General features: G+C 36.5%; 2 protein-coding genes across 5 annotated transcripts in view; one reads left to right on the top strand and one right to left on the bottom strand.

Annotated features, from left to right (window-relative positions):
* Positions 1-13,362, top strand: part of FGFBP3 (fibroblast growth factor binding protein 3) — a 130,624-nt gene that overhangs the window by 68,693 nt on the left and 48,569 nt on the right. The gene's annotated exons all lie outside the window — the stretch shown is intronic.
* The window catches only part of BTAF1 (B-TFIID TATA-box binding protein associated factor 1), a 97,930-nt gene that overhangs the window by 50,281 nt on the left and 34,287 nt on the right, over positions 1-13,362 (bottom strand). For both annotated transcript variants that reach the window (XM_032311686.1, XM_032311688.1), the window contains 8 exons: positions 12,354-12,483; positions 12,024-12,092; positions 10,832-10,921; positions 10,069-10,164; positions 9,795-9,971; positions 8,650-8,790; positions 7,074-7,198; positions 3,997-4,117 (listed from right to left, as the gene is read on the bottom strand). In XM_032311686.1, the coding sequence (XP_032167577.1) occupies positions 3,997-4,117; positions 7,074-7,198; positions 8,650-8,790; positions 9,795-9,971; positions 10,069-10,164; positions 10,832-10,921; positions 12,024-12,092; positions 12,354-12,483 (949 nt within the window). The remainder of the gene's footprint in view (positions 1-3,996; positions 4,118-7,073; positions 7,199-8,649; positions 8,791-9,794; positions 9,972-10,068; positions 10,165-10,831; positions 10,922-12,023; positions 12,093-12,353; positions 12,484-13,362) is intronic.

Below are 13,362 nucleotides of genomic sequence, written 5' to 3'. Positions count from 1 at the left end.
TCTAAGTTTATCCACCTTACAAAAAATCTTTGGATTTCAAAACCACAAATAAGAGACTGAACTTGTATTACAAGATAGTTTGCAGATAGCTATGAAGCAATCAACAGTAACCACCAGGAGGGGTGCCTGGATGGCTAAAACCATCTGCCTTCAGCTCAGATCATGATCTCAAGGTCCTGCGACTGAGCTCCATGTCTGGCTCCTTGCTCATGGGGGAGTCTGCTTCTCACTCTGCCTCTACCCCCACTCATGTGCATGCTCGCTCTCTCTCAAATAGATATATAAAAATCTTTATAAAAAATTTAAGAACATGAGTAACCATCAGGAAATGCTGTGGCAAAGAATACAGTAACAGAACTATCAGACATGGTTTAGTCTATTTTCTCAGAAAGCAAATAATGTTGCTGAGATCACAGAAGTAACAAAAGCCATTAAGTGTTCACTTATTAATGACTTTAGATAAAGAAAAAAAAAATCACAGTGAGCTGAACAAGTTGGAACTATTTTGCAGCACCTGTTCCCTGAAGTAAAGACAGAGAGAGGAAGAAAGGGAGATGATATTCTGTAACGACAATGGCTATGTGTAGAAGGAATTGCAGGGGGCTGGTGGTGAGCCATGTGCCAAATACTCTCATCAAAGGAATCAAAGGGCATCCAAGCAGGTAAAGAAAAAATAAAACTATTTGCAGATAACATGATACTATATGGAGAAAACTCTAAGGACTCCACCAAAAACTTACTAGAACTGACAAATGAATTCAGTAAGGGCACAGGATACAAAATCAATATACAGAAATCTGCATTTCTATACAGCAATAATGAAGCAAAAGAAAGAGAAATTAAGAAAATAATCCCATTTACAACAGCACCAAAAATAATAAAATACCTAGAAATACAATTAACCAAGGAAATGAAAGACCTGTACTCTGAAAAATAAAACACTGATGTATCCTGCTTTTGTGTTTTTCTTCGTTATTCTGGTATGTGCATGATCCTTTATTTTTTGAGTTTTAATGTTTGTTGTGTTTCTGATACCCTTTTGTATTAGTTCTCTATGCCTTTAACTTCTTTATCTCTCCTTAAAAATTTTTAATGGTATCACTAATGAAATTTCCCATTTCTGTCTAGCTTATATCTTCTAGATTTTCTCTCTACTGAAAGTCACACTGCTGAGGGTAATTCAAAATGATAAGCCAATTCTGGAAGACACTTTCTCTCTCTTTTTTTTTTTTAAAGATTTTATTTATTTATTTGACAGATAAGAGATCACAAGTAGCCTGATGTGGGGCTTTCCCAGGACCCTGGGATCATGACCTGAGCCGAAGGCAGAGGCTTTAACCCACTGAGCCACCCAGGCGCCCCTGGAAGACACTTTTTTATAAAATTAAACATACTGCTTGTGCTCTTTGGTATTTACCTAAGTGCACTGAAAACCTGTGCCCATACAAACATTTCCACGTGAATGTTTAAAACTTTATTCATGGGCGCCTAGGTGGCTTAGTAGGTTAAGTGTCTGACTTTAGCTCAGGTCATGATCCCAGGGTCCTAGGATCCAGCCCTGCATCAGGCTCCTCACTTAGAGGAAAGTCTGCTTCTTTCTCACCCTCTCCCTTTGCCCCTTCTTCTGCTCATGTGCATGTACACTTTCTCATAAAAATAAAATCTTAAAAAAAACCTTTATTCATAATTCCCCAAAACAGGAAGTAACCAAGATACCCTTCAATAGGTAAGTAAATGAACTGTGGTACATCCATACAATAAAATATTTGGTGATAAAAATAAATGAGTCATCAGTCCACAAAAAGACATAAAGAAACCTTAATTTCACATGGCTAAATGAAACAAGCCAATCTCAAAAGGCTACATATTACATGATTCCAACTATTTGAAATGCTGGAAAAGTCTAAACTATGGAGACCAAAAAAAAGAAGTGATTGTTAAGAATTTGGGAGGAAGAAAAGAGGGATCCCTAGATGGAGCAAAGGAATTTTTTTAGGGCAATGAAACTATTTTGTATGATACTGTAATGGGGGATACATACCACTCGGCATTTATCAAAACCCATAGCATCTACAATACAAAGAATGAACTCCATGTAAACTATGGACTTTAGTTAAGTGATAATGGATCAAGACTGGGGTGCCTAGGTGGCTCAGCTCGTTAAGTATGTGACTCTTGATTTCAGCTGAGGTCATGATCTCAGACTTGTGAGATCAGGCTCCACATCAGGCTCCATGCTGGGCATGGGGCCTGCTTAAGATTTTCTCTCTCTCTGCACTCCCCTGCCAAAAAAATTTTTTTAAATGAATCAATACTGGTTCATCAAGTATAACAAATGTACTACACTACAATACACACTGTGTGTGTGTGTACAGGCATATAGGGGCATATTAGGAACTATGTACTTTGAAAAAAAAAAAAAAAAAGAACCATGTACTTTTCGCTCAATTTTTCAGTAAACTTAAAACTGTTCTTAAAAGTAAAGTCTAGGGGCGCCTGGGTGGCTCAGTGGGTTAAAGCCTCTGCCTTCAGCTCAGGTCATGATCTCAGGGTCCTGGGATGGAGCCCCACATCAGGCTCTCTTCTCAGCAGGGAGCCTGCTTCCCCCCCCTCTCTCTCTGCCTACTTGTGATCTCTGTCAAATAACCAAATAAATTCTTTAAAAAAAAAAAAAAAGTAAAGTCTATTAGGGGTGCCTGGGTGGCTCAGTGGGTTAGAGCCTCTGCCTTCGGCTCGGGTCATGATCCCAGCCTGCTAGGATCGAGCCCCACATCTCTGCTCGGCGGGGAGCCTGCTTCCCCCTCTCTCTCTGTCTCCCTCTCTGCCTACTTGTGATTTCTGTCTGTCAAATAAATAAATAAAATCTTAAAAAAAAAAAAGTAAAGTCTATTAGAAAAATAATAAAGAACAACATGAAGTGAAGAAATCTGCTAACTTCAAGAGGACTAATAACCAAAGTAAATTTAAGAATGCTTCCATCAAAACATTTGGACAAAACCACAAAACTGAAATGAAGTGAAAATTCAGAAAAACCCATGACAGTTTTGTCATGCCTGATCAACTGAGGATTATAAAACAAACCTGACAGTTCTTCCTCAGAAGACTGTGATTAGATAAAATTAAAAAAATAAGGCAAAACAAAATTTACACATACTAAGTCACAGAAGTGCAACACAATACCATGCTGCAGATTAAAGCAAGTCCACATGGAATATCTCCCCACCTTTTTTAATATTCCTAATTCACAGAGAATGCATGATTAGTGAACACAGGAGAGACATATACCCATACTATAATCTATTGTCTAAAAATAAATAATTAACCACTGTTTTTTAAATATGACTGGCTCAAACTGTAGTACCCACAAATAACAGCATGTCAGAATGGATTCCTTATGGTATTTCCCCAAATTCTAGTATTCTGTTTGACCTACTGTTATTTTTAAAATAGAAATCTGACGTTTTATAAGCAGGGGAAATGCTTATAAAAAGGGAAAATGACTCATGAAGTACACACTACCCTTGGAAATACCATGCTCTTAAGATTAAGTAATTCTTGGGTGCCTGGATGGCTCAGTGGTTAAGCATTTGCCTTTGGCTCAGGTCATGATCCCAGGGTCCTGGGATTGAGTCCTACACCAGGTTCCCTACGAAGCGGGGAATCTGCTCCTCACTCTCCCTCTGATCCTAACCCCTGCTTCTGTGTGCACACTCTCTTTCTCTCAAATAAATAATAATTTTTTAAAAAGATTTTATTTATTTGAGAGTGAGAGAGAATGATAGAACCAGTGAGAGGAGGGGCAGAGGAAAAAGCAGACTCCTGCCCAACGCGGGACCTTAACCAACTGAGCCACCCAGGCGCCCAAGATTAAGTAATTCTTAAGAGAAGGCAAGTGCCTAGCAATTTCATCATCAGTCTTTAGGGGTCATACTGTAGAACTCCAAATACAGCCTTATTTTATATAATTTCAAGATCACTATAGTTATTAGTTCTTACCTGGTCCTGTGTTGATAATAAGGTAAATAGAGTCTCCAAAGCTGCTCTTCGAACTGATGAAATAGTGTGATGCAAAAAAGGCCAGACACGTGGAACTAAAACTGTGAGTGACTGCTGAATACTAATAAAGAAAACACAAATTAATCTTACTCATTCTCAGCTGAAACTCTGTTGGTATATTATCGAAACATGTCCTTGTGAATCTAGTATCTTTCTTGATGGATAAATTCTAAAAACATACAAGTTTCATAAGAACATTCATTTACAATCCTCACTCACAACTGTTACTATAGTACCAGAGTAGCCAGAGCAAACAGTCATAAAAAAATATGAACATTAAGTTCTATGGCACTAATGCCATGAATTACCTTTTTAAAATAAGAACTTTCTAATGTAACTGCCCTTATTTTCAATCTGTCCTTACTCAGGAAAATGGGACATGTATCTCAACTGGCAATCAGGCTACACAAAATCAAGATTGTTAATTGTTCCTTCTTTCCCATGGTCAATGCCAATGGGTAATCATTAGATGCACAGAATTTACATTCCCCTCTTTGGGGTCACCTCTGTCACATATCAAATGAGCAAGCGGTGGTATGGTAATAGTTTTGAAATTTTTCATCTTGATTTAGCATTACTAAGAAACCTCAAAAAAAAAAAAAAAAAAGAAACCTCAACTATCTTCCTCCACAGATTAGAATTTAAGTGGAAAAACATGCAAAGCCACATCAATGCTAATAACTTGGACCACAGAATTCCTGCCACAACCATGAGCATTTATAAAAATTACCTTAGATTAGAAAATGATCTATAAATAGCATTTGAAATATGTAACTCTGTAGAAAAAGGCATGAATAAAAAATACAGCAAGTGTAACTATATATTTTTTTGTGGTTCCTGAGGAGGCCTGTCTTTTAACACTATACTCATTACTTGCAGGTTTATATGAACATCACTTCTTACATTTACTTACACATTTAGTAAATTTACTCATAAAATTCTAACTTAAACACATGCACAGAGATGCTAAAACAGACTTGATCCATGTAAAAGCATTATAACAAGGTCTTAATAGTATGACTGCTCATGCTCCCAAAGACATGCTGCATTTCTTACATAAGCTGGAAAGTATCTGCCAAACATAACATATGAAGCAAATTTTCCAAAAATGCAACTTCAAAAAAAAATTAAAACCTTTATTATTTCACATTGAATTAACAGAATTTTCATTTTCTTATATTATCTAGCTTTCCTGACACTATCTATTAAATTTTTTTTTTTTTTAAGTCCTAAGTCCTTATTTAGGGCTGCTGTTAATAAAGGCTCATAGTCCAAACCCACTCCACCCACTGTTTTTTTTTAAATAAAGTTTTACTGGAACACAGCCATGTTCACTCCTTTATGTACTCTCTATGGCTGCTTTTGCACTACAATGACATAGCTAAGTAGTTTTGACAATGATGATATGCCCTACAAAACCAAAACTACTACCATCTGGGCTTTTGCAGTAAAAGTTTGACAACTTCTGATGTAGGGTAATTAAAAACTCTTGCATTTTGCAGCTTGAAAAGGGCATTCACATAGATGAACTCATTTAATCCCTATAGTTTCTGGGGTGCCTGGGTGGCTCAATTGTTAAGCATCTGCCTTCGTTCGGCTCAGGTCATGATCCCAGGGTCTTGGGATCAAGTCCCACCCACATCAGGCTCCCTGCCCAGCGGGAAACCTGCTTCTCCCTCTCCCACTCCCCCTGCTTGTGTTCACTCTCTTGCTGTGTCTCTGTCAAATAAATAAATAAAATCTTAAAAAAAAAAAAATCCCTATAGCTTTCACTACTAATTGAAAGTACCTGAAAATTATAAAATCCCATATATACACTACCACTTTTTCTCTTCCTTTGCTTTTATAGGCACTTACTTTGCTATCCCAACTTGTAGGCTGTCCTACTGGCCTAAATTTAACAGAGTGTTCCCAGAAGGTTATTATTTGAAATATTCTGTACATATTTTTAATACATCTCATAGAGCCAGAAATCATTTATAATCATAATCACATGAATATTTACGAAACATCCTCACTAGACTAAGAATGAACAGTACTTAATTTTCTCATCTGTGGTTTTTAGAGTTGCATATGAATTTTTTCTTCAATATCTCCAAAGATACTATTTTTGTGTGTGTGTGCAATTTTTTTTTCTCCAAAGATACTGTTAATAGTAACAGTATAATTCAGTGGCAGTCTAAAAGGTAGGGAAAACATTAATTAGCTGAACTTTATTTCAATTATCAGGAGAGGAAAACAGGTGACACTTAAAATTTTTGGTTTATGTTTGGCCTCACTCAATCTCTACCTTTGGCATTATATTACATTATTATGTATTCCCTTCCTGATGAGTAATTACTGAAGTCAAGAACAAGAGCTGGAAGGAACATTACAAGAAAAAGTTCAGGGACGCCTGGGTGGCTCAGTGGGTTAAAGCCTCTGCCTTCGGCTCAGGTCATGATCCCAGTGTCCTGGGACTGAGTCCCACATCAGGCTCCCTGCTCAGTGGGGAGCCTGTTTCTCCCTCTGCCTCTGCCTGCCACTCTGCCTACTTGTGTGATCTCTCTCTCCGTCAAATAAATAAATAAAATCTTAAAAAAAGAAAAAAAAGACATTATTAAAAAAAAGAAAAAGTTCACAGAGGAGCAAATTTTGGAAAATATAATGCTGATATTCAATGATAATTCTTTAGCTAAATGTCTCTAAATAAAGCTGAAATTCTAAATTCTGGGGCTAGAGATAAAGATAATATGCAGTGATTCTATTTCTGAAGTTAACTATCATAGGATGAGCACGATGAAAAATTATATAACCAAAATAGCCCAAGGGTAAAGAATACGACCGTTTTACCTTCCTGCCCCAAATATACTGGTGGTTAGAGAGTAAAAGAAAAGGCTGCTTGAAAATACTAGTCTTTGACATCCCCAACTTATGGTGCTGTTCTTAAAGATGCTAGGCTTTCATTTTTAGGTTTCATTATCTGGAAATGTATGTAAATACTTTTTACTTTACTCCCACTAACTACAAATAATTACCTGCATTGTTGGACCTGAGGATAAGTTAATAAGGATGAAAGAAGAGTCATAATACTATTTGTTGAAGCTGTAAGATCATCTAGTTCCAGAAGAGCATCCCATAATGTATTTATAATGAAGGGTACCTATAAGATCAGTTATTAAGAAAACATTTATTTTACACAAAATATCCACAAGCCACACCAGACTGTAGCCCCTAATGATTCTAAAACATTTACAATCCCCATGCTTTGACAGTACCAGTTTTGAGCAAAATTAAGGAGACATTATTTGCCTTTAGTAATTCTCTATTCCTCTTCAAATGCCACTCAACTCTACTTTGGCACTTCCCACTTCCCTTTCTTACCAGGCTCATAATGGAAGGGAGAATTCAGGAATTAAGATAGCCAACACTCCATTTTATGCCAATACTCTATTTTGTGTAAAAAAAACAAACTCTGAAAACAATACAGTGTACACACGCAAGACATGACGCTCTGTGTAAAGTAACTTTAATATTTTAAAACAATACTAATCATCAAGAAAAGACAAATTTAGTTTTTGAGCTCTTAAGTAAATACTGCTTGCTGCACTTCCAAATGTATGTGTTCTGGTTTTAATAATAGAAAAGAAAGTCAGACAGATCGTAAAAGAGGCCATTTCAAAAAATGAACCAGATTAAAAAAATCTAAAGCCAAAACCAAAATCAAAACAAACAAAAAAAAAGAATCCCATATGTCTGAAAACCAGGAGTGAAATAAAGAAGAAAGGGTTGCTTTATTCTCAAAGATGTTCCCTATGTATATTCTGTACATGGAAAGGAAGTAGATTAGTAGACAAAGTTCACTCCTTCAAGGATAATGTGTAAGTGAAATTGTACACATCAGAGCACAATCTATCATAAGAAAAATAGAGGATGGGGGATAGAGGATGAGGGATGCCTAAGTGGCTCAGTTGGTTAAGTATCTGCCTTCAGCTCAGGTCATGATCCCAGGGTCCTGCCTGGGATCAAGTCCCACATCAGGCTCCCTGCTCAGTGGGGAGCCTGCTTCTCCCTCTGAATGCTGCTCCCCCTGCTTGTGCTCACTCACTCTCTCACTCTTGCTCTCTCTCTCTGGCAAATAAATAAAATCTAAAAAAAAAAAAATAAATAAATAAGAGGATGGGGTGTCTGGCTGACTCAGATGGTAGAACATGACACTCTCAAACTCAGAGTTGTGGGGCGCCTGGGTGGCTCAGTGGGTTAAAGCCTCTGCCTTCAGCTCAGGTCATGATCTCAGGGTCCTGGGATCGAGCCCCACGTTGGGCTCTCTGCTCAGCAGGGAGCCTTCCTCCTCCTCTCTCTTTCTGCCTGCCTCTCTGCCTACTTGTGATCTCTGTCTGTCAAATAAATAAATAAAATATTAAAAAAAAAAAAAAAAAACTCAGAGTTGTAAGTTTGAGCCCCATATTGTGTGTAGAGATTACTTAAAGATAAAATTTAAAAAAAAAAAAAAATGGAGGATGAAGGAGTAAAAAATACTCAGTTTTTCCTAATACTCTACGCCCCGAATGTAAACAAGCTCTGTAGAAGAAAATGGAAAAATATTTAATTTACCTTCTGTGTCTGAAGATACACAAGGCTTTCTACCACAGGTACTAACGATGCTGCAGCAACAGCTCTGACATCATCATCAAGGTCCTGAAGTCCTTCAATTATTCTAGTTAAAACTTTAGGCAATAAAGTATTAATTACATCCTGTAAAACAGTACATCAAAATAAATTAATTTTTTGCAATTAAATTATTGTGCTTAAACATTTTTTATTAAATTTACTGTAAGAAAGCATAAATCCTAATCTTTTTTTTAAGTTAACTTATTTAAGTAATCTCTACACCCAACGTAGGGCTCGAACTCACGATTCTGAGATCATAAGTCACACGCTCTTCTGACTGTGCCAGTCAGGCACCTCATGAATCCCAATCTTTATTAAAAAGGAATCACACAGGGCACCTGCGTGGCTGAGTCAGTTAAGCATCTGCCTTCAGCTCAGGTCATGTTCTTGGGGTCCTGGGATTGAGCCCTGCATCAGGCTCCCTGCTCAGGAGGGAGTCTGCTTCTCCCGCTGGCTCCCCCAACCACTAGTACTCACTCACTCTCTAACAAATAAAAATGTTAAAAAAAAAAAAAAAAAAAGGAAAGAAAGAAAGAAAGAAAAATAACTTAATAGAAGCTTATGTGTAACTAATCCCATTTGAAAAAGACTACAACAGTATCAAGTACTTTATTATTCAATGTGGCTTAAAACATCAGAACATGTTTTCAAGGTAAGGCTATATTGAGGTGCTGGAACCTCAGCTTCTATTCCTTATTCAACACCAAGATAACCAAAAGCAGGCAGAAAAGAAGGCAGGAAAGTCATTCTTTCCTGCTTCTCCTAACTCCAACCTATTTTTTCAATCTCCCCAAAAGAGCTAGCCCACCCAGGCTACTCGTATGATCCTACACTACGAAACCTCCCTGAGAACTGGTCTTGCTCTAAAACAGGAACAGGTCTTCAAACCTAACAAACCATTTTTTGATTTGTACTTTAATTCTTATTAGCTCCACCTAGTTCTATGACACTACCTCAAGAAGGCAAATCTTGAAATACTGGCTTATCTGTAACATAGAGAATCTAGGAGCATTTCATATAATTAATGAAAGTAAACTAAGAGGGGAAAAAAATTCTCCCATACATGCTTCAAAAACTGAAGTATTTACCTGACGAACTGCCAAAGCATACTTTATTCCTAGCAAACCACCATGCCTAACTTCCCACTGTTCTTGTGTAAGTAACTTAAGCAGCACATCCACAGTCTTATGAACTCCTGTTTCATTCATGTGTTTTAACACCACACCTAATGTCTGAGCACAAGTTTCACGAACTGGAGCCACAACCTATGAATGAGAAAGGAAGAAAACTCATATTTACAAAAAACTTTTTCTGCTGAATTTGAAATTTGATTGGGCAAAGCCTCCTTTTGGTGATACTTACTTCATCAGAAACAAAGTCCCCAAATCTATCTAGTGCAAAAACACAAAGGAGTCTAATAACTAAGTCTTCCAACCACTCTTGATGCTGCTGAATCATCTGTTAAAACAAACATTTTTTAGTTAACAGATCAAGATTGTACTTCACATTGGGGACTGAGGAAACATCAGGTCCAAAATCAAATCTAAAATATTGGGACAGACTATTTTAGTCTGACAATAACCAAAACATAGCATAGTCCCAATTACTACCTTTAATATTAACCACATCATATTTGTTGATTGATTAGGTTCAAACATACCATACCAAAATCTTTAAAATTCATGAATTCTATTGTTACTTGCACTCCAAAAGAAATTAAGAAACTACTCATAGTTGCTGATTTCAGTCTTATCTGTCATGTATCTATTATCTATCCTATTACCAGTGTCTCATGCTACACCATATTGCTTAGTGACCTCCAAACTATCCTCTTATTCCTTACTTGACTTCCCAGTCCACTATATCCTGCTCAAATACTCCTGTTTCTACATTATTTTTCCACTCAATGTTTCTGAACATCTTTCCCGTGAACTCATTCTTTCTGTTAATAAACAGACTTCTTCCTAACCTTTTTACTTTCTTCCTCATATTTATCTTTGCATATTTCTTATTATTAACTATTTATCACTTCTATGCCATGGCCCAAACTCTGTTAACTTTCCTGTCTTGGGAAAAGAAGCCAACTACTGAAACTTCATAATAACCAGTCCTTTACTACACTTACCTCTTCTAAAGTGCTATCTCCCATTTTACCGCCACTTTTTCCATGAGCTTTAAGGATTTCCCTAAGTCCAGTGCCAGCACCATGCCGAACCTAAAGACAAAGAAAAAAATGTCAGAGACTAAATGCTTAAGAAACTGAGTTTAACTTTTCTTCCATATGAAAAAGGGTATTACATTTTTAAGAAATCAGAATAAACTTAAGCGACACTTCGAAAAAATGTTTTTCTTCTGTTCCCTAAGAAAAATTATATATATTAATTTCACAATTTGGTTATGTCAAATTGTTCTAAAATCAAACTAAGAACACAATTATTCTAAAATCCTTCTGGGATAATAATCTATTTGGCTGTCACTTCCCTACCCTTTATCTGCATTCAGCATTATCCTCTAAGTCCAACATCGATATTTTAGAAATATATATATTAAAACTAAGTTCCAAACCTAGCAGGATAAATGTGAAAAGCAAGTAATTCAACTGTCTCATGACTAATGCCTCACTGTCACCCCATGGCCTTCTGAAGTGTCATCGAAAGAAGGAAATGGGCCACTGATGCTGCACTCACGTATTCAAGACTCAATTTAAGAACTGAATAACTTTAAACAGAAGTACACCAAGGAACAGAAATGCTAAAAGGTATTCCAAAGCAGTGCTTTTTAAATTACCCAGAAGCCAACCAACGCAGGACAGAATGCTTTGAGACCACCAATCCTCAACTTCAATCAGAGGTACTTCACTTTCATCTCTTTTACATATTGGGATCTGATCAAGATTTATTTCTGAGGGGCACCTGGGTGGCTCAGTGGGTTAAGCCTCTGCCTTCAGCTCAGGTCATGATCTCAGGGTCCTGGGATTGAGCCTCACATCAGGCTTTCTGCTCAGCAGGGAGCCTGCTTCCCCCCCACCCCTCTGCCTGCCTCTCTGCCTACCTGTGATCTCTGTCAAATAAATAAATAAAATCTTTATTTACGTTCACTAAAGAAATATGACAATTATGTGTATGGAAGATAAAAATCTGTCTCAAGTTTTCTACTTAGAAGGTGATTGATATGAAGTGCCTGGGCCAGTGGTTCTGAGAGGTACACAAGGAAGAAAAGGGACCCTAACAAAACAGACTGTGCTGGACATGACTCCCTTTATTAGCAAAAAAAAAAAAAAAGTAGAGCTGAGAGAAGCTGGAATGAAGAAATCTTACCTCCCAGGAGGGATTAAAAAGGTCATTGCAAAGTTCTTCACAAAAGCTTTCTAAAGGCCATTCATTTGTCTGAATAAGAAAAACAGAATTACTACTTATCCAAAAGATCTGTTTTATGCTAACGATTTAAGTAATTTAATAAAGTGTATTTATTTGTAGATCTAGTAATAATAGGCCTTAAAATTTTAAATAAATTTTTTACTAATGAAGTAAAGATACTTATAATAAAATTTCTCTCAATGGCTAGATTATTAAATACTATCTACCAACACATTAGCATGAAAAATTAAAAACAACTTCAAAAGACACCTTAGGACATTTCAATAGTACCTCTTCAATTAAGGAAGAACTGTCTGGAATATTATCAATCAAGACTTTGGAATCATTTGCAGACTGATTAATAACAACATTTGCTATTTTTCGTCTCTTTTCTTCTGGTTCCCCATCAGTGCTATCATTGCTAAAAAATAAAAGGCACCATTTAAAAAAGTTAATAAGGAATAATGTGAACCACAAAGAACGTAAGAGAATTCATCATTTGAACAAATGTTTTGCCATATTCTACTTATATGGTTTGCTTAAAATTTCATATACCAAGTAAGATTAACCACTTAAAAAGTTTTGAGTAAAATATATTCTCCTAAAAATATATATATGTATATATATATTTATATTTATATTTTCCTACCCTCACTGCTAAATGTAAAACAGATCTGTGAATTCTTGCTTTCAAACTGAATCTCAAACCTAACAAGTCTTTTTTACTTCTCAACAACCAGCTCTTCTCCTTTTTAAACTGTCTTTGTCTAACAACCTAAATCTGGCCCAGCATCATTTTACTAGGCTTTTGTACCCTGGAGGAACTAATACACTGAGTAACATACTATTATCATACTAGTTCTTGAAAAAATCAGTAAATAGTATAGTAAAGCATTACAAAAGAGAAGGTAAATAAAAACTATTTTATTCAGTATTAACAGAAAGGAAAATTAGCACAGTTAAGATATACACAGCATTATTCTCTATAAATATCCTCCCCATCTTAATGACTTATTTGACCAACCATTTTTTCTAAAGGTGATGAAAGAAATCTGACCCTCCTGAATATCATTCCTAATTATTATTCCCCTAATTCACTCCCTATTATTCTTCCCCTAGCTCTCTCCAATCTAGCCACACTGGTTGGTCATCATACTGCCCTTGAAATTGTTAGGCATGTTTCTCCTTCCAGGCATTTGCCCTTGCTGTTCCTCTACTTAGAATGTCTTTTCCAAATATTCATAGGACTGGCATCCTCACTTCTTTCTGATCTTTAATGAAAGCCACCTCTGTGAATCCC

Source organism: Mustela erminea, chromosome 14 (assembly GCF_009829155.1).
Source record: "Mustela erminea isolate mMusErm1 chromosome 14, mMusErm1.Pri, whole genome shotgun sequence".
NCBI lineage: Eukaryota > Metazoa > Chordata > Mammalia > Carnivora > Mustelidae > Mustela > Mustela erminea.
The sequence above is the reverse complement of the archived record's forward strand: the minus strand, read 5'-3'. Positions and strand labels throughout refer to the sequence as shown.